Below are 19,633 nucleotides of genomic sequence, written 5' to 3'. Positions count from 1 at the left end.
TTTTGCTGATGTTTCTAAACAAGACAGAAATGTGCAGTTACTTGCACTATCACTTGAGCCTGGAAATAGTTTCCATGTATTTATTTATTTTTTAAAAATACGTACAAGTGAAATACGATATAGTCACAAACAGATACAGTGTAAACAAGCAACAATGGCATGTCAGCTCAATTTACTATAAACAATCCAAACAGAGACTACCTCTCCAGCTAGGCAACTAATAGTACTGTATTCCACAAGCCAAGAAAAAGGTGAATCCCATTACACTTCTATTCTACTCGAACAGTGCAGTTAAAAATGTTAGTAGCTACTATAGTGGCTGTCATTTCCAAATGCACTTGGACGTATCTGCTTTTCTTCACAACAGCTTGGTCTTGCATTCGCCTACATATACAGTATGATAAAAAGTTCTGGCGCTGTTTCATAAAGTGTGTGACACCACAGTTACGCTTGCTTGGAGCTGAATTTAAATTTAATGCATTTGGCGAAGCTGCGCACCGAAGATGTAAAGTGGTCTGCTGAACTGGTGAGATCACAGTAGAAATCTGATTGCTCCTTCTTTGAGCCCTGAAACAATGCTGCAGTAGGATGGCCCATTCACACACATACACACCCCGGGGGGGGGGCAGGACCTTTGTGCCTTTTACAGCTACCCAGAAAGGACAACAGAACCAGGTGACACTTCCATGATAATTGCATCTGCATACCAGGAAATGCATCACTTGCATAGATTTGGGGTGGGCAGTTAAGAGGAAAGAATATCCTTCCCAGAATGCAAATGTCAGCAATGATTTAAAAGTAGCAAGAATAACTGAGGGCTGCAAGGAAGACATTCCTGAATTATTTTCATACTAATGAAAGCCATACTAGTTCTCTTTTTTCCTTTTTCTTTTCTTTAGCCCCTTATTTTAGCTGCATTTCATTGCATTCCAATCCAACTGACACTAATCCAATGGCAGCATGTAAGCACCAAACAGATGTCTTCAGTTTTTTACTGTGTTTTATAACCAGATAAAATTTGTGGTTGCCAATGAACTGGTTATTCCCCAGACATGACACTGGGCTTTGGAAGCGCTTGGAAGAAGGTGTGGTCTTACCACTCCCCTTGGCTTGACTTGAGAGCTGTCACAACTGCAAGCCCTCTTTCCACACTTAAAATCCTAACATGCCTAGAAGGATAGAAAGCAAGCTCTCTCCACCTTCTTGTAAGCTCTTAACCTTGAGTATAATATATAATTTACACACACTCAAGATTAGTTGGCCAACTGTGTTTTCTTTTTAAAAAAGAAAATTGGGCTTAATATTGATTCAACAAAATAACACATTACGTACTTTAAAAACTAGCTACTTGCACTATTTTAAACTCAGAAACCAAGCCCAATAATTACATGAGATCATAAAGAGTTTTATGAGAGATATTAGAATATTGAGAATTACACAAACAGACACAACATGCACATACTCCAGAAAGGCAATTGTTTTTCACACGCCATTCTTCTTTAGATAGGAAATATCTACAAACAAAATGCGGAGCTACGTAGCTAATTAGGAGACTGAATAGCAAAAGTTACTTACCACTAAGCATAAGAGGACTGTATTATTGCTAAATAGGCAAGGGTCATTTCACATGCAATCCAGTCCCATGTATGCAGATAGGGATTCCCTACCCTCAGCACAAAACAACAACTGGAAAACCTGCGCGTTCACAGTCATATAGCTCTGCCTGCCAATAATGCACACCTGTGACTCTGGATCCCAGCCATGTGTATCAATAAATATGGGTTGACAGTATCTGTGCACATGCAGAAATAGAGATCCCCTCCAAGAATAAAGTGGCTCGAGCATTTTAACCATACCAATGCAAACTGCAAGTAGGAGGGTCTGCAATGATGTGCTGCTTGCCACCATCAAGTTGCACTTATCTATTCATTAATTATTATCTTTCCCGAAGCAAGCAGACACCTGCAATGCTCAGGACAGAAATCCTCTCCTTGCCCAAAGATGACAGGATACTAGCATGTACCTAAACCCAGGAAGATGGAGTTTACTTAAATTGTTGACTTGCATTTATTTATTTTTACTTGCCATTTACAGTGTGCCCATAGGCACTGTGTGGCATTCGTTTTAAAAGCTTGATTATTATTATTTTTTTGCCATTCGTGACCATATTCAAACAGTGGGCAATCAATAGTGTCCACGGATCATCTTTCCTTTCCCCAACCCATAAAGTGGTCTGGTGCCAAGAGTGTCCGGTTGCACAGAAACATAGGAAATGTGAGTCTGACAACTGGGTCCAACTAGCTGGGTACTGTCTACAGCAGGCATCCCCAAACTCGGCCCTTTAGCTGTTTTGGGACTACATTTCCCATCATCCCTGACCACTGGTCCAGTTAGCTAGGGATGATGGGAGTTGTAGTCCCAAAACAGCTGGAGGGCCAAGTTTGGCCATGCCTGGCAGCAGCTCTCCAGGGTTCAGAAAGGGATCTCTCCCAGCCCTACCAGGAGTGCCAGGAATCGAACTAGGGAACCCTTTGCATGCAAACCCATGATTTCTACCATTGAGCTGTAGTGCTTAACTGGAGCTTGTCAAAGACAGGGAAGGTATTGTGGTCAATGTACGACAACCCATTTCAATGATTATTTAACTTAACATGCTCTGTTCTCTCGAGTCTGTATTGAAACAAAGTTTAATAAAAGCCAAATACATCTGACAAACTTATTGTTTAAAAAAAAAAAAAAGCTTTCAAAACATGCAAGCATAATACACCTACTTGTTTGATTTAGAATTGCGTGTTGGAGATTCATCTACTTTTAAGAGATGTCTGAAAAACTAAGCCAGGAAAAGAAAGTTAAAAAGGACTAAGCACATCTTTTTCATTTCATAAATATTATTTCCATAATAAAGCAGATGATTCATTTGTCAGAAATACTTCAAAATAAAAAGACACATTTTGATACTATTAAATTTGAAATTAACTGTACTACTAGGATCTAAAATGGTTCCCAATTAGCTAAGTACTGCGGACCCCCCGTTTTTCATAAACCAAGCCATGGACCCCTTGAGTTTGAAAATGTTGATATCTCTATGTTAGTTTGTCATTATGTGAATGGTGCCATGGACTCCCTCCATGAGTTACGCACACCCCTGAGGTCCACGGACCACCAACTGGGAACTACTGATCTAAAGGATTTCTGTAACCTGCTCTTAATCAGCAGAAGTGTCATTTCAAGGCAGATTCCTTATTTTGTCTCAAGGTGATAATATAATCTGGGGGGGGGGGGGGATCATGAATGGGGAACAATATCCATGGCGTTCTATTGAGCGTTTCCCCAGTTAATCACATTGACAAGAACAGTTTCTCTCCCCTTAACAAGAAAAGTCCTGTCTCAGCAGGCAAGGCTTAACAACTCGGCGCTGCCCTCTGCAGGAAGTGCATTGATGCTAGTCTTTTTCCAACAAAGTTTTGCAAGTCAGGAGAATGGGTTTGTACAGGCTGTACCCTCACTCTCTCCCCACGCAATTTTCTGCAAGGGTAAAGGGCTTGGGTCAAGTCTTTCTCTTCCTTTGCTCTTCCTCCTCACCCACCTACACAGTTGAGGCAACTGGAAGGTCTATATTCAGAGGTCTATTTTTTAAAATAGAGCATTATCGCTCCACGTTAGAATTCTGCCCATGGAGAATAACTAGCACCTTTGAGCTATTTCAGAGACCAAAACTCTGTAATAATGGAAACCATCTTAACTAAAAAGAAATGGGCAAGTATTAAAGCCACCGTATTGCCTTTCTGCTTTTAAAATACATCTGACCAAATAAATATGAGCTTTCTCTCATCTTTGGGCTTACCTCACCACTGTGACAGAACCTAGGTGTAAATACGCTCTCTAAGAGGGAGAAAACATGTTCATAGGCTTCAAAAAGGCATCGCATCCTTTGCAGCTTCACAACTTCATCATAGGGACCTTCAGCAACTACAGGTGAAAATGCGGAGAATGTTGGTGTGCAAAATATCAGCTGCATAAAAATGCACAGCAATAGGAGGATTAGATATTCTCAGGAGGGACTAAATCATCAAATTCTGCCCTCTTGAAATTGGGAGGTTGACAAGAGAAGCTATTTTGGTAGTCAAAAAGAGACATGTGGGGATGGGAATGTCAAGGCCACTAAGTTTGATCAAGGCATGTGCTTTGACTACACTGGTATTGTACAATCTGGCCCAACATTTCTATTATCCTGTGGAAACTGGCAAGGTAAGAAAGTAATTGCAGGTGCAGAGCCAGCTACCAAAGGGACCACTTCTTCCACCCAGTCTCACTTACTACTTTGTATCTCTTCCACAATGAAAGGATCGAATCTAATTTTGTCAATGCTTTCATCCAAACAGTAGGTTTTGTAGATTTTCTGTACTTCTTCGTGAAGGGACATCTTTTCAGAATCTGACAATTCTGGCTGCAAAATTTTGTCATTAAGTTCCTCTGTTGGTGGAAGAAAATGAAAAAAAGGCATTATTTCTGAATATTGCAAATACTCCCTTCAAAGAAAACCCTGAAGCGACCTGCGGCTGTCAGGGAGCGGGTATGCATCACAGTCAATCTGAGCCAGTGAGCAGAGGGTGCAATCCTGCTAGCTGCAGGGGTCTGCTTTGCTGGCATGTTATCTGAAGGGAACACACCGAAGAGGACTGAAAAGGGGATGGCCAAGACCACAAAGGTCCCAAGGCAGGAGACTGAGGCATAGGGGGAGGGGGGAGAAAAAAACTAGCTACTGTCCCCATTCTGGCCGTTCTCTCACCATCGCTCATCATCATCACGGTGGTGCTGATGCAAGAGTTGGTTTGGGGATCAGCGGCAAGTGAGACGAGTCCAGCTCAGTCAGCCACTTCCCATAATGCAATTGCGGTGATGGCAGCCACAGAGTGGGAGAAGGTGGCAGTGAGAAATGGGGTCGTCTGAACTGCAGTGAGCTGGGGCACGTTGAGGTGGCAATTACATGGGGGTGGGGCGGCAGTGAGGGGAGGGAAAGCAGGTCTGGCAGGACGTGATGCAGCAGTGCAGGAGCCACCTGCCAAGGGTGCAATCTTGCTGACTGCACGGGTTTGCTTTGCTTTGCTTTGCCATTGTGAAACAGCACCCAGAAGAACAGAAGCTCCCTGCTCTCTGCAGGAGATGCCCCTCCCAACTGCAGATGTAGTTGAAATGTCCCAATTAAACGACAACCCCACCCTGAATTGATTCGGGGCAAGATTCTGGTCGGATATTATTGGGATCAGCCTAGGGATGGGGTGGCTGTACAGAGCCCCAGAAATGAGTGAATTACATTAGACATTTATAAATCTCAGTATTTTGTGTGTGTGTGTATTAGAATTATTGAGCATCGCCGGGAACTTTCAGCTAGTTAAGTCATACCACTCACAATAATGGCTATTTAATACAGGTGCAGTAGGAACGTATTGCGGTACCGTACCTACATCCAAGCAGAACTGCAATACATGCACCGCTCCTTCTTTTTTCAAAAAGTTCATAAAGAGAAAGAAAAGATCCTGCTGGTTTTTAATTTCTTTCAGCTCTAATTGTAAGACCTGAATAAAAAGTAAAAATAAATAAATTAAAAATTCCTTGTTAGATTTCAATAACGAAAACAAGAACAACAACAATGTAAACATGCACAGTATTTAAACTTTTAGTTTCATGCTTACAGAGGGCTTCTTGCTTCTGGGCTCTGCAAACTTTTGCAGGAAGGGAACCAAAGCAGAAGCAGGTTCTGTTGCTTTCTCGGGCTGCGGAAGAAGAGCAAGTCAACTGAGCAAGACCATGGGATTTCAGAAGCAGAAAAATTGTATTCGCATTTTGTCAGTACTCACTGGGCTGTCATCAATGAAGATAAGTAGCAAGTGGTTCACAGTATCCTAAAGAGAAGATTAAGAGAAAATATTTTACACACAACAGTTGGAGCCCAAAGGGCCACACCCGCATGAAAACTTTGCAGCACTGCACCCCTCCTAATGTGGAACCAAAATGGCTATATTGCCTGCCATTCCCGAAAAACCGCCCCGTCTTTCGTCGCACTCTACAAGGCACCAAAGCAGCGCCAGTGGGAAGAGGTATCAGACACATGCTTGTAAGCTACTAGCCACAGCACATCTGCTCATCCTTCTGGACACAGAAACTTGAATTCAGATCAAAACATTAAGAACACTAGAGAGATCTGAAGCTGAAACGAGATGAGATACAGCCTGACGAAACTTGGCGTCTGTGGAATCCTGCGGGAGGGATTTAAAGCACAGAATGGACAGGAAGGAGGCGAACCGCTCCCTGAAACTGCTGTTTCAAACACGTTTTTTTTCCACTGGTGGAGGCTACTACTACTCACTGGAAGAAAAACAGTTCTAAGAAAAACATCAGGCTCCTGCAGCACCACCCTCTTTGTAGAGATTTGGCAGTGGCCCAGTCCTAGATTGAGATCCTGTAAAAGTTTTCTTAAGCTCACCTTCAATAACCCCAATTACCTTGCCACCCCTTATCTCTCCGTTCTCTTTTCCTGACGCACCCCTTCCTGTGACATTTGCTCATCCAGCTCTACTACCGCCATCTATCCAAATGTCTTCTGTTCCCTGAAAAGACTCTGCCCATCTTCCCTTGTTGCCCCTTAAGCCCTAAACTGCCACTATCTGACCACCTTAAGCCAGTATTCAAAACTCCTCTTTTCCAGGAAGCCTTACTGCACACAATCCAAAACATGTGTGACTGAAATAACCACATCTTCTCTCCCTTCCTACCATGTTCTCATTACACACACAAACACACAAAAGCCAGTCATGGCGATCTGCACAAACCTGTCTGTCCATCCACAATTTTCCTTAGACCAAAGACTGGAATGGCATGTTTCAGGAATGTGCACACCTGCCACAATACACTAGTTTTTTCTCTTTAGTCAAGTCTGTTGATGGGAGCCCTAGAGATCTTTCCAATTCATACTTCCTACTCTTTTCAAAGCACCAATCTCTAAAGGTGTCCTGCCTCCTGCTGCCGTATGAACCCTTCTGCATTGGTTGGGCTCCCCTACCAAACCCTTGCCCACCCAAGATATAGGCGAGGGCTTGTTTTTACTAGATTTGGTCCTCATCAGAACACTTGCAGATCCATGTTTATTCCAGGTATTTCAGTTAAACCTAATAGCTTGCTCAAGCGAGCTAGCTAGATGTTACGTTTTGATTTGTCTTGCACTCTGCTCTCCTTCCTCCCCCTTCCTTTTTCATTATTTATTTTAAATAAAGACATAATCGTTTTGTAATACTGGAGGTTGGCTGGTTGCTTGAGATCATTACAGCTTATGAGCTAAGCTGATCCAAACACGCTCCAAGGTTTGGACAGGCAGGGAATCAGAAGAGTATAGGCTGACAGCCTTCCAGCGATGACTGGAGATGACTGGAGATATGCAGATAGTTTCCCAATTCCTGGATTAAAAGGCTTCTCGGAAGGGTGGTGGCAATACTACCGAAAAGTTGGAGCTGTGTGGGTCATGCTTTCCCCCCTCGGAGGGTGTTTGTGTGCGTTCATGTGAAGAAAGCTCCGTGACACTGCCTTTCTATGTAGTTTCTCTGCATCTGTTTTAGGGCAGGGAACTTCCATACCTGTTCTTCAGAAAGCACCAAGCACATAGATGGCGCTGAATAAACAACAACAACAACCCCTTTGATCCCAAGATGACTAACACATATTATATTTCTTTCCCTTTGACTAAGGGTTTGCTTCTATGCTATGGTTTTAATGATTGACCACATAAGGCAGCCACCTCAGAGTGAGACTGCCAGCTCATACGTTCCACTGCCTCCGCAGAACTATGAGGTGGAAATGAGGGCTAAGTGGCATCTGCATGTTAATGGCGCTGCAGCCCAAACCTCCACTTCCTCCAGCAGTTTCCCAGGCCAAAGGCCAAGAGTGGAATTGTTGTTGTTGTTGTTTAGTCGTTCAGTCGTGTCCGACTCTTCGTGACCCCATGGACCAGAGCCCGCCAGGCACTCCTGTCTTCCACTGCCACCCGCAGTTTGGTCAGGTTCATGTTTGTAGCTTCGAAGAGCGGAATAGAAGTTCCCTAACACCAGCCATTGGGCATGCCCTACCAGAAAGACCAGAGCCACTGTATAATAATAATGGTTTTACAGCAGCACGAAACGGTGGCCGTTCAACCCCCCACCCAGGTGAACTGGGTAAGGATGAGACAGTCTTAGAACCAAAACTAGAACTTCATTTGTTTATACTCCATAAAGTTATTGCTTAGAGATATTTAAGATCTTCCTTAACTTCACACTATAAACCTGCCACGGGACAGATAAATTCTTTCTAGGGTGGCTATTGTCTTACGCTACCTGTAAAAGACTCTGAGCCCCTTCTAGAATTCTAACATCCCACAGAGAGAGAGAGAGAGAGAGAACCTTGCCTGTCCACAGACGATCCCTATCTTTAACTGAGAGCCAATTCACTATCTGCCCCCACTGACAGATAAACTCTGAGTCCTCTCAGATAAGTCAGACACCCCTTCTGCCCACCCTGAAAGTCCCTCTCTCTAATCCCAGCCTCCTGTCTAACCCACAGAAAATCTCTCAGACAGTCCCTATCTGACCGTCAGCTGTCAGCACTTCACTTAAATTCCACTCTCTTACACACATACAAGTGGAAGAGGAAGCGTTTTCTCCTGCTCTGGAGGCTAGGACACGACCCAACAAATTCAAGTTACAAGAAAGGAGATTCCGACTAAACATCAGGAAGAGCTTTCAGGTAGTAAGCTGCTTGACGGTGGAAGGCGGTGGACTCAACTTTCACTGGAAGGTTTTATGCAGGGGTTTGATGGCCACCTGCCATGGATGCATCAGCTGAGATCCCTGCACCACAGAGGGTTGGACTAGATGACCCACGGGGTCCTTTCCAACTCTACACTTCTATGAGTCAGTCCTTCTGTGACTAGCTGATTGGCTCACCAGCTCCCACTAGTTGTTGGGTCACTTGCACTATAGTCAATGGCCTCAAAGGTCACTGAGAGGCCCAGGAGAACCGACAAGGCTACAATCCCCAATCCATTCCCCAGAGTAAGTCATCCACCAAGGTGGCCAAGGCTGCTTCCATCACATAACTAGGCTGAAAGCCAGACTTGAATGGCTCCGTAATCAATATCATCCAAGGCACCACCCACTCCAAACCTTGCTTAAAAATGGAACACTGGGCACCAGGTGATAGTTATCAAGGACCACTGGATCTAGATCTGATATTTTAAAACAAAGGACATGGGCAGGGCAGCAGTCATGATCCCTTCCCTCAGAGAAGGATGACTCACTACATGTTTCAGATAGTACGTTTGGTCCTAGCAGCCTGTAGTAGCCAGAAAAGACAAGGCTTTCATGCACAGGTGGTGGCACCCGGAGTTCCAAGCAGCCTCAGCCAAATCCTTGGATTGCACAAGCTGAAACACATCCAAAGCAACGTGACTGGTGGCTTCAATCTTCACCTCTGTCAACAGCCTATCAGCCTATCAGACTCTGCCAACAAAACCACAGTTTGCTAGAATTTCCAGGCCCTGGGAACTTATTATTATGCACTGAGAAGTCTGTATCGGTTAAAGGATTTAAGACCTAACCAAGGGCTGGAGAGCAGTCCTCCAGTTTGTGCAGCCTGCTTTCCCCCTTCACTGCCGCTGGAAGGTATGTGTCCAGAAAAGGGAAAGGAGCAGAGACGGCTCAGAATGAGCCAAGATGATGTACAAGCCAAGCCGCAACTGTAAAAGGATTTTGGCTCAGATGGTAATGAGCTAGTTGTTTATGAATGCATAAGCACGTTCGCAGACTGAAACCTGCCATCAAAAAAATAAAATAAAAAAATGCATTTAGTGGGAATACAATCAAATGATTGCTGGAACAATGAAAAATCTTATATATTCAACAACTGTAGCTATTACAAATGAAACCCTGTGAATGCCTAGTTCAAGTGATAATTTTGCAGAGGATTTCCCTAGAACATTTCTTTATTTTAATAATTTATATCCTGATTTTCTTTAATTTTAATAAAAAACCCTAAAGCCAATTAGAACATGAAATGAATAAAACCTTGCAAACAAGGATCAGAGTGTCAGGCTAGGACCTGAGAGACAAGGTTTCAAAATCCCAACTCAGCCATGAAGCTCACTGGGCGACCTTGGGGAAGTCCCAGTCCCCCGGCCAGACCTACCTCACAGGGTTGTTATGAGGCATAAAATGAGGAACAGGAGGACCATGTACAGCAGCACCTTAAGCTTGAGAAAAGGTCTGAGGCAAATGCAATAATAAAAAGCAAACAAATACAACAATTCATTCTTATAGCAGCCTAACTGTAGCATTTCGTTGAAAAATGCAAACAGGGCTAAGTGAACTTCTCAAAACTCACCGGATCAGCTAAGAAGTCCATGGTGGGAAGGAAAACAGAACCTGAAAGGATTTCTCTTATAAGTATGGTGAATGATCTGAAAGGAATAAAAGAGCCTATTTTTATACATTTCTGCTTTTTCTCTCATCGCAATGGAGCTTTCATAAAGTACTCATTCTAAACTGTTGGAAAAATCACTTGCTGTTGCATATTTTGTAAAATATGCAAGAATTCCTCACACTGCTGCTCACAGTGCAGTGCACTGATTTGGCCTTTCTGTCTTGCAGACCAGAGCCAATTTGAAGCACTTGGAATGTGTACTGATCACTACTACTAAGGGTGCAAAATAACTGAAGAATATGGTGCTTTGGTGATGTTGCCATTAAGCTTTGCGGGCAGACGGAAGAGGAGCAGTTCTGTACAACCGAGATCTGTGTGGAAGGAAAACCTACTAATTGGAGATTGCGACTGAAGCCTTTGAGAAGAATCACAACCAAGCACAGGTTATACTGAACCTACTCCCACACAACTGGTTTTTCATGAACACTGCCAAGTGTTGACCCTAGCCAGGTGTGTAGTTGCACAAGAGTCCTGGAAGCAAAGTAAGATTTTCTGAGATTACAAGATTTGTTTTTGAACTCTACTGTGCGTAACCACACAACGAAAAAGTACGGAATGCAAATAAATCAGAATCCTAAATTCATAGCATACCCGCAGTCTGTTGCCTTTGGAGGTAGAAGAAAGGAGAAAAGAAGTTCTGTAAGTTTCCTTAAATAATGAAGTTCATCTCTTCTACTTCTCAAAGCCACATGGAGCTCTGGTCCATATTCTTCTAAAGCAGCTTGCTGTAAATATTCAACATTTTTCACTGCAGGGAAAAAGGAAATTCAGCAAGAGTTATATAAAATTTATATAGAATAGCTTTACGTAACAATTCTTTATATTTTACTTTACAACACAGTTCAGCTGTGAAGAGCAGCTGAAGTTCTAGAGATATTGATATAGCTGCTCAGTGAGACTATTGCAATGTGTTCTGTGTACAGCTGCCTTTAAAAAACAGTCTGGAAACAGAATGTGGTCATTAACAGGGCTTCAAGCTACGGTGGCTCCCAGGCCCTTTCCAGGCCCAATTGAATGTGCTAGTTTTAACCTTTAAAGCCTGAAACAGCATATGACCAAGCTGCCTTTCCATAAGGGAAAGGGCCTTTTCAGGAGTGGCATCTTGGATCACATGGAGCAAAGAATAACAGAACTGTAGAGTTGGAAGGGGCCTTGAGGATCATCATGTGACTAGTCCAAGCCCCTGCAATGCAGGAATATGCAGCTGTCCCATACAGGGATCCAACCTGCAACCTTGGTGTTATCAGCACCACCCTCTAACCAACTGAGCCATGTATGTGAACTTTTCAGCACCAAGTGAAGCACCTTGTGTTAATCCATCTCTTTTAAAAAACTTGGGCTTGTTTTCATATCTGACTGGGGAGAGTCAGAGAGTTCTGTTTCATTTTGTTTTTACCTAGTTTACTTATTCTAAGTGATTCAGAGAACTTTATGTTATGTGATGTCATACAAATTCCATAAATACAAAGAACTTTGCAGTCTCAAGACAAAAGACACAGTTGGACAACAATCCACATTAAAGGTGGAGATATTTCTGCAAGAAACACCCATGATTTCTCATCAAAAGAATTTGCTCCAATTTCCATATGCCTGTATCCCGCTGCGATGGGGTGGGGATTATTCAGAAATAGCATGGGAAACTGCCAAAGTTTCCCCAAGCATTTTACCAGCAACTCAGTTTATTCCTGACCGTAGCAGTTTTTCATTTGTTTTGTTTTTTTGTTTTTTGTGTTGTTTTTTTTGAGACAGTTGCTGGATAATCTATATACCAAAAAGGGAAGGGCTAGTATCTACTCAAAACAAATATTAATCTCATGTAAAAAGTTGTGTTATCTGGCTCTGGAAGTTTCAGTACTATGATGCACACTTTCTTCTGATGCCACAAATACAGATTTGGGCATGGAACATTTAACTTATGCCAAGATACACTGCAGTAAAGCTTTTTAGTTTGTTGATGAAAGAAGAATTCAATCAATTTGGGTAAAATTCACACCAGGTGCATATGTCATTACAGAATTTACAGACACAAGACACTTTATTGTCTCCCAATATTTCAGTCACTTACCATTTCCAGAAAGGTAGCCATGATAATTCTCTGGCAGCACATAAAAACCAAAGAGTTTTGTGGCACCTTAAAGACTAACGTATTTATTACGGGATAAGCTTTCATGGACTACTGACCACTTTATCAAAAGCATGAAGTAATATTCTGATTTACAGATATACATGTTGGAGGGGGTAGTGGCAGAAATGATTTTAAACAGTGAGGTCAGAAGGGAATGAAGTGTAGAAAATGACAGATTGCAATAATTACATTACTAACAGGCACCATTAACAAAAAACAGCCAATGATAACACAGACACAACAGTTGTAAGCCAATTGAACAAAAATAGCATAACAATCCATTCAGGTTTTGTTCTATAAATGAACAGCACTTGAGACAAAAGATATTCAGTACACCTGGTGTTTTTTTGCCACAAGGGTACTTTTTTGTCCCAGTCAATGTAAAGATGGGGTATTAAAAAAGTGTCATGGGTTTTTATGCAGGAAAGCACTCTGAAGAGATAACAATGGGGTTTTGCCAGGCTAACAACCATTAAAATGCATGGTACTGTTAATGCTACCTTTATGACTGGCTTTGGCTATTACTTCTATATGCTTCATAGCTGCCTTCAGCATTTTCCTTGTAATAACCGTTGGAATATCCACCTGGATGAGAAGTAGAAGAGGAAATCATTTTCCCTATTATTAATAAAAAGATGACAACAAAGTGCATTTGCTTATATAGAAACATTCAAGTTGCATAATTTAAATAGTGGCAGAAAACATGACAAGTATTGAAGGTTCTTGTTTTAATTGTAAATTAGATGCAAGAGCTTAATTCAGTCAAAGTGTCCCAACATAAAGGACTGTAAGTACACAAACTTATTTAAAAGTTTAAAACTCGCAAGAACTGTACATCTGAGAGGGGGCTGGGAACATAAATTCCCAATCAACCTAAGATACAATTCCCAAGATTATTTGAAAAATACTGCAAGCATTGGACTGGCATAAAACAGATATGAGGCAGCGGGGGGGGGGGGTCACCCAGTGTTTCCCAAGTAATCCTTTACTACCATCTTCTAAAAAGCCCAACCGAAAATGATTTACTTTCGATTCAACACCATAGCGCTGTTACCTTGTATATTCGGCGAATTACTGCAGATGCAAAAAATCTCAGTGTTACTCTTAATTCATCCACAGATGATTCATCATCAGTTATTTCCCTACAAAATTTCAAAAGAAAGCACTGTGCATCATTATTGATAAGCAAATACATTCATCTCTGTTCCTGTTTAGTCATTTCATAGGATGCTTATAAAGTTGAGGTAATTTTAATCTCTTTTAGTATTTTAACCTTTGTATGTTTTAAAATTATGCCTGCTATCTTTTCTAGATTATTTTTTTTTGTAAACCACTTGGAGTGGTGGTGTTGTTGTTTAACAATCAAGCAGTGAAATAAATAATTAGGCTAATATGGCTCCGGACGCTATCTACGGGAAACGATACACTGAACAACATTTCACAGATTCCTAAACTATACTCCCAAATTTTCATGCTCACCAGACAATCAAAGTGAGCTTTTAATTTCTAAGTATTACGAAATCCATTTGTTGTTCTTTTTTATTCCCCCTCACCTTTCCTTCTTCTTTTTCTGTATCACTTTATTTCTTTTAATTGAAATCACTTCAATAAAATATAAATAAATAAAACTACATTTAGTGGCTTAAATAATTATATATAATTATACATAATGAGGCTAAAAGGCCAGCCCTTTGTGTTTCATATACTTTAAGCCTTATCAGTGAACAAATCCTCAAAGCGCTCTTATTTTAAGACAAGATGATATTTCAGCTCCCTCTGCTGTCTTAATGAGGCAAAGCTTCAAAATACAACATTGATCCAAGGAACCTCTACCATCCACAGGTTAAGAATTTGCAGCACAAGAACAGGATTTGCCAAATGAATTGTCTTATATGCCATCCTTTGTAACTTCTATGTGTAGATGGATATAGGGCTACTTAAAAAACCACTGAATAAAGATTCATTGAAGGAATCTTACCTGTACCAAGGATAAACAAAGTTTTCCAGCACAAGCTCAAACACCTGCAAATAAAATCACAGTGACAAATTAAATAATGCATTAAAATATTCCCGATAAAAGAGGCAACTTAGAGGGATGGCATGCCACTGGCAGAAGCATTTCAGCAACAAAGGCAGCTGCGTATACTGCATGAATCTTCAGCCCCAAAAGCATTTAAAAAGCAATGTGGGGTACAGGTCTGGGGATTCAATGTTCAGGTTCTTGTATGCCCAAAAATGTTGGTAGAGAGGTGGCAGAATGCAGCCATGCATTTCTTCAAGAATCAACTGGTCTGTTTACTACCAGCAATGTGAGCGGCAACAAGCCAAAAATATTCCCTTTCCCACTGGTGCAGTGACAGAAAGAAAATCACCCTCTTACACAGTGCTCCTTATTTATTTATTTTTACAATCAATTATAATTTGAAAAATGATAAAAGTGCTCTTTTTTCATAAATATTCATAGGACAGTGTGAACGGAATGGTTTACTTGCGTAGGCCTCTAGGTAAAAAGCTGGGAGCTACTCTCAAGTAATTGGAGTGATCTTATACAGTTGAAGCATCTATGCTGCTCCTAGGTTTCAAGGTCAGAGCTGGGGCCTGGTAATTAGGAACTGGTTTCAGCTATGAAAAGCACGTACACTAAAGTGCTAGGAGGTTCTAGGTGTTAAGTCTTCTGATTGGTTTGGGGGACTCAGCCTCAGTTGTTACAATTTTTACTGTTAGGCTAGCCATTGTTCCTTTTTCTCCATTTAATTTCCATTTAGTCTCCTTTTGCCTTCCTTGACTTTTTTATCTGGGAGATCGTATTTGCTATGCTATGGATTTTCGTTTCTGAATCATTATTTTGCGGTATGTATAGGATTCAGAATTACCTTTTTTATTTTAGCCTGATTTATATTTCCTAAATATAGCTATCAACTGTACTTTGGTCCCCCTTACATGCAGTTTTTTTTATTCCATTTTCTTCTTGTTTTTTTTTAATAGAGCTATCTTATTTCAGATTGGATACAAGCCTTGGTACTGAATCCAGTTCCTAACTACTTGCTACTGAATAATTGGCTAACCTGAGGCTCAGAGAGCATTTAGCTCTTTATTTCTTAAGCTTTTGCTTCTCTGGAATCTTAGGGGTGTCCAGTAAGGTATGGGAGTCTCCTTGCCCAGACTAGATAAGGCATGACAGCAGTGTACTTTGCAAGGGTGTTGGCAGCCCTGGATATTAGACACCAGCTGATCCACCAAGGATGGGCCCCACATTTTAGGGGCAAGATCTTTGCAGGTGGTATTGAATGAATCCATCCTGTCAGCAGAAGGATTTTCATTTATGCAAAACAGGACCTTTCCCCTCCTCTCCTCCTGGAACAGATTTTGCAAAAATCCTTGCACTGGCTGAACATTCACTTAGCGTTACGTTGGATCCACCCATAATTTACTAATTCTTACAAACAGGGCAAATGCAAAATTCTGGTATTCAAAGCAAGGATGATAGTGATTTTTTAAAATGAGATTTCTACACCTGGTGATGCTAAACAGTTACCTCTGAGAGAGATGCATCAACTTTAGAAGGAACTTTCAAGTTCAGCCATGGCTGATAATTTTGTAGCAGAAATGTAGGCCTATAGAATAAAGAAGATTGTTAAGCAGTGGTCCATTCCTCAAGGTACAAAAAAGAAAATTAAAATGCTATTTTTCACTTACCTGTGCCTATTACATTTGACGCTACTACATACTGTACAGGTGTAACCTTGAGGATATAGTTCTTGCAGTTCTAATTGCTAAGAAAACAAACAAGTGTTCCATTACTCATAATCCTAAGGAAATAATTCAGCATTGGCCATGTTTAATGATTATACAATGAAACTAATCACATAAGAAATGTTGACAGAACAATAAAACACAGAAATAAATACTGAAACAGTCTGCACCACCCATCCCACCCCCAAAAAACAAGGCTTGTAACATCAAGCAAATATTCACACCACAGCACATCTCAAATGTCTAGAAATTAGGCTACTATCCTAAACTCATTCTGCTTTCACCTTCCTGCTCCTTCCCACAATCTTATCTTGCTGCTATCCCACTTGTGGAACAATGCTTGATCCAGCTGAAGCATCTACCAAACAGAAGAGGTGGGGTTTTTTTTCAATTCTCCTTCCACCATAGCATTATACCTTCCACACTCCAACCCTCCAGAACTGATCTGAGAGGGACATAGGTGACTGCAGAGGGAAAGGGAGGGGGAAATGACAAAAATTGCCTCTCCTTCTGTTACATAAGCTGACATTTTCACTAAATAAAATGCCATTCTATAAGTGGACAGCAGCAATGGATTTCTTCCACTACCTCTTCTACCTATGAATCTGTCTAAAGCAAATGGGGGGAAAGGCAGCAATGCCAAACCTCAGCTGGGGTGAGAAAGGAGTGAGATGAAGGCTCTACAGGATCTTTTCCCTTCTCACCAACAGCTTCACACCAGGACATTCTTTTCATTTATGGCAGAAGCATCAGTGATGCCAAACCTTGGCTGGTGGTGAGGAGGAAAAGTGCCCCTAAGAATCCTCTCACACTTGGAACTTCATGCCACCCACTACAATATCCCAACCTTTTCTTCATTTGGTACTTTCTTCCCCCCCTCCCCCATAAAATCTATCCCCTCCCCCCCAGCTGGGTTTTGACACTGAAAAAGTAAGCACAGCTTTGGGGGGGTGCAGAAGGGCTTAGCATGTTCCAACTGTGTACACCCCCTTCCCCTTGAAACTGTACACAACATTATTTAGAAATATTTGTAAATGCACAGTCCCTCTGTCTCTTCAAAATAAGCATGTATGCCTTTTGCAAATACATTTTGATGAGGCATATGTTCCATACAATCTACAAATTTCTGTATTTTTCAGTAAAATAAATGGCTATCAAATAATTTCATTAAACATCAGCCTTTTAACTAATTTAATCTAAATTTGTATATTACCCAAGTCTCAACATAGGTACTTTTTGAGATATTGAAGGAAGTGTGCAAAATACAGTATTTAATAAACAAAGATGCTGTAAACTTGCAGCAGTATCAACTGAAAGTAGTTCTTGATCATTAACTAATGTTTCAGTTAAATTTGCATAAATCATTAACTAATGTTTCAGTTAAATTTGCATAAAAGAAAGCAGTATTCAGTTGTTTCTTCCATATGAGGTATCAAAGCATACTAATGAAGTTATACTTTACCTTGGTTTTATGTTTTATTGTAAATAGAATATTGGGTAAGAGGGAATCTGGTCCTAGGGAACAATAGAATGTGACAACTCCTGCCACAAATGACCAGAAGGTCATGAGAATGTGAAGATACCTCAAAAATAAAGAGAAAAATTACAATCTATAAAGCAGCACAAAAAGGTGTATCTGGTTATGTTTCTACTACGAATTCTGGAAAACCATATTCAAAACTACATAAACTATAACAGAAATTTATACAGCTATCAAGACAATCATATCAGATGCTGTTGGACTAAGATTTCCATCAGCCCCAACCAATTTGACCAATGGGCTACAACTCTCATCATTCCTGACCAACATCTGGAGACTACAAATTCTCCATACTTGTGCTAAATGGCGAAGAAACTGTTTGCTTATTTCAGTGCCTAACCTACAAGTGCTAAGACTTAGGCGCCTGAATGGCAACAAGCATAATGCAGTAAGTGACTGTGCAGTATCTAAAGTCATAAATGTTAAAAGAGATACGGGTACTCCTCCAAAATATCAGTGTCACTGCTGCAAAGAGACCATGATTGACAGTTGGGATAGCTTAGTCAGTAGAGAATGAGACTCGGGGTTTGTGGGTTTGAGCCCTATGTTGGGCAAAATATTTCTGCATCGAGGGGTCAGACTATATGACCCTCGCGATCCCTTCCAAGTCTTCTAAGTAATTATTCTAGACATTGTGAGACTCAGCTCCCGACTGGTGCAGAATATACACACAATGTCCTTTGCTCACAAACAGCATTTTGATGGTGTTGCAGGAAGGTGACAGATCCTCACACTGGGCCTCTCCTTGACAGGGAGAAAGGAGAGGCTGCAGCAAAGTACTCTTGTGAAAACAGGTGGGGGGTAGTGGTTCGTGGAAACGATCCCACGTGCAATTTCATTTCAGCGAGGAGGGCAAACGGAGGTCAACGTAACGTAAAGACAGCCCTCCTTTTTGTTTATTTAGTTTTGTGCCCTACCTTTGCTCTTAAAACGTAAGACCCGAGCAGTTTACTAAAAAGGATTTATCACGCCCCTTCCACAGCCGTCCTTCCGGCTACACCTACAAAGGGATGTGTTTTATTTGACTGGTGGCAAATACATTTCGACCTGAAGCGCCTTCCGCGAGCAAGAGAGCAGGCTCTGCCCCGCTCGTGCGCTTCCGTGACGGCGAGAACCCCCAGCGCCGAACCCGCTTCGGTCCGTCCCCCCCATCCCCGTTACCGGCTGAGCAGGAGCGTCGCCGCACTGAGCCCCAGGAGGAGGCAGCAGAAGAGCGGGTACTGGCGGCACGTCTCGCGCAGCGCCTCCGCGCCGCGCACGCGCCGGCACAGCTTCTCCCCGGCCGCGCGCACCCGCCTCATGGTGGAGGGGGCCGTTGGCGGAGCACGGGACCCGGGCTGCACCTGCGGACCCCGCGGTCAGGAAGAAAACACCCGGGACTCGGCGCTCCCGACTTCCGGTTTCTCTCACGTGACCTATTGCCCCACCCCGCTTTCTCTCACGTGACTTCCCACACACCCACCGCCGCGAAAGAGGCGGGCCAATGTTGCCACGTGTCCCAGGCAGGAAGTTGGCGCCGAGCGGCTCCCCGAAGCGCTTTTTCCATTTTGGTTCCCCTCGGTCTCTTGGGGAGAGCTCCCCTGAAAAGCGCAGCAACCCTCTGCGCGCCTCTTCCCTCCGCCCGCTTGGGCACCCTATTCCGTGGGCAACGGAAAAGGGCGGGGGGAAGAAGCGGAACCGCTGAAGCACTTCCGCCCATTCTTGCAGAC

The 19,633-nt window shown here is 42.2% G+C and overlaps 1 protein-coding gene across 1 annotated transcript in view; it reads right to left on the bottom strand.

Annotated features, from left to right (window-relative positions):
- SNX14 (sorting nexin 14) overlaps positions 1-19,378 on the bottom strand; it is a 34,547-nt gene extending 15,169 nt beyond the window's left edge. The window contains exons 1-15 of the mRNA XM_083432370.1: positions 19,086-19,378; positions 17,847-17,967; positions 16,328-16,404; positions 16,167-16,245; positions 14,610-14,653; positions 13,686-13,773; positions 13,132-13,216; positions 11,098-11,254; positions 10,408-10,483; positions 5,859-5,903; positions 5,694-5,774; positions 5,462-5,576; positions 4,318-4,473; positions 3,845-3,969; positions 2,772-2,830 (exon numbers count right to left, since the gene is read on the bottom strand). Coding sequence (XP_083288496.1) covers positions 2,772-2,830; positions 3,845-3,969; positions 4,318-4,473; positions 5,462-5,576; positions 5,694-5,774; positions 5,859-5,903; positions 10,408-10,483; positions 11,098-11,254; positions 13,132-13,216; positions 13,686-13,773; positions 14,610-14,653; positions 16,167-16,245; positions 16,328-16,404; positions 17,847-17,967; positions 19,086-19,225 — 1,448 coding nt within the window. The 5' untranslated portion in view covers positions 19,226-19,378. The remainder of the gene's footprint in view (positions 1-2,771; positions 2,831-3,844; positions 3,970-4,317; positions 4,474-5,461; positions 5,577-5,693; positions 5,775-5,858; positions 5,904-10,407; positions 10,484-11,097; positions 11,255-13,131; positions 13,217-13,685; positions 13,774-14,609; positions 14,654-16,166; positions 16,246-16,327; positions 16,405-17,846; positions 17,968-19,085) is intronic.
- Between the last annotated feature and the right edge of the window lie 255 nt (positions 19,379-19,633).

The sequence above is a fragment of the Podarcis tiliguerta genome (assembly GCF_965153285.1).
Source record: "Podarcis tiliguerta genome assembly, chromosome: 3".
Classification (NCBI taxonomy): Eukaryota; Metazoa; Chordata; class Lepidosauria; order Squamata; family Lacertidae; genus Podarcis; species Podarcis tiliguerta.
Note: the sequence above shows the minus strand (reverse complement) of the source record. Positions and strands in the feature narration are given on the sequence as shown.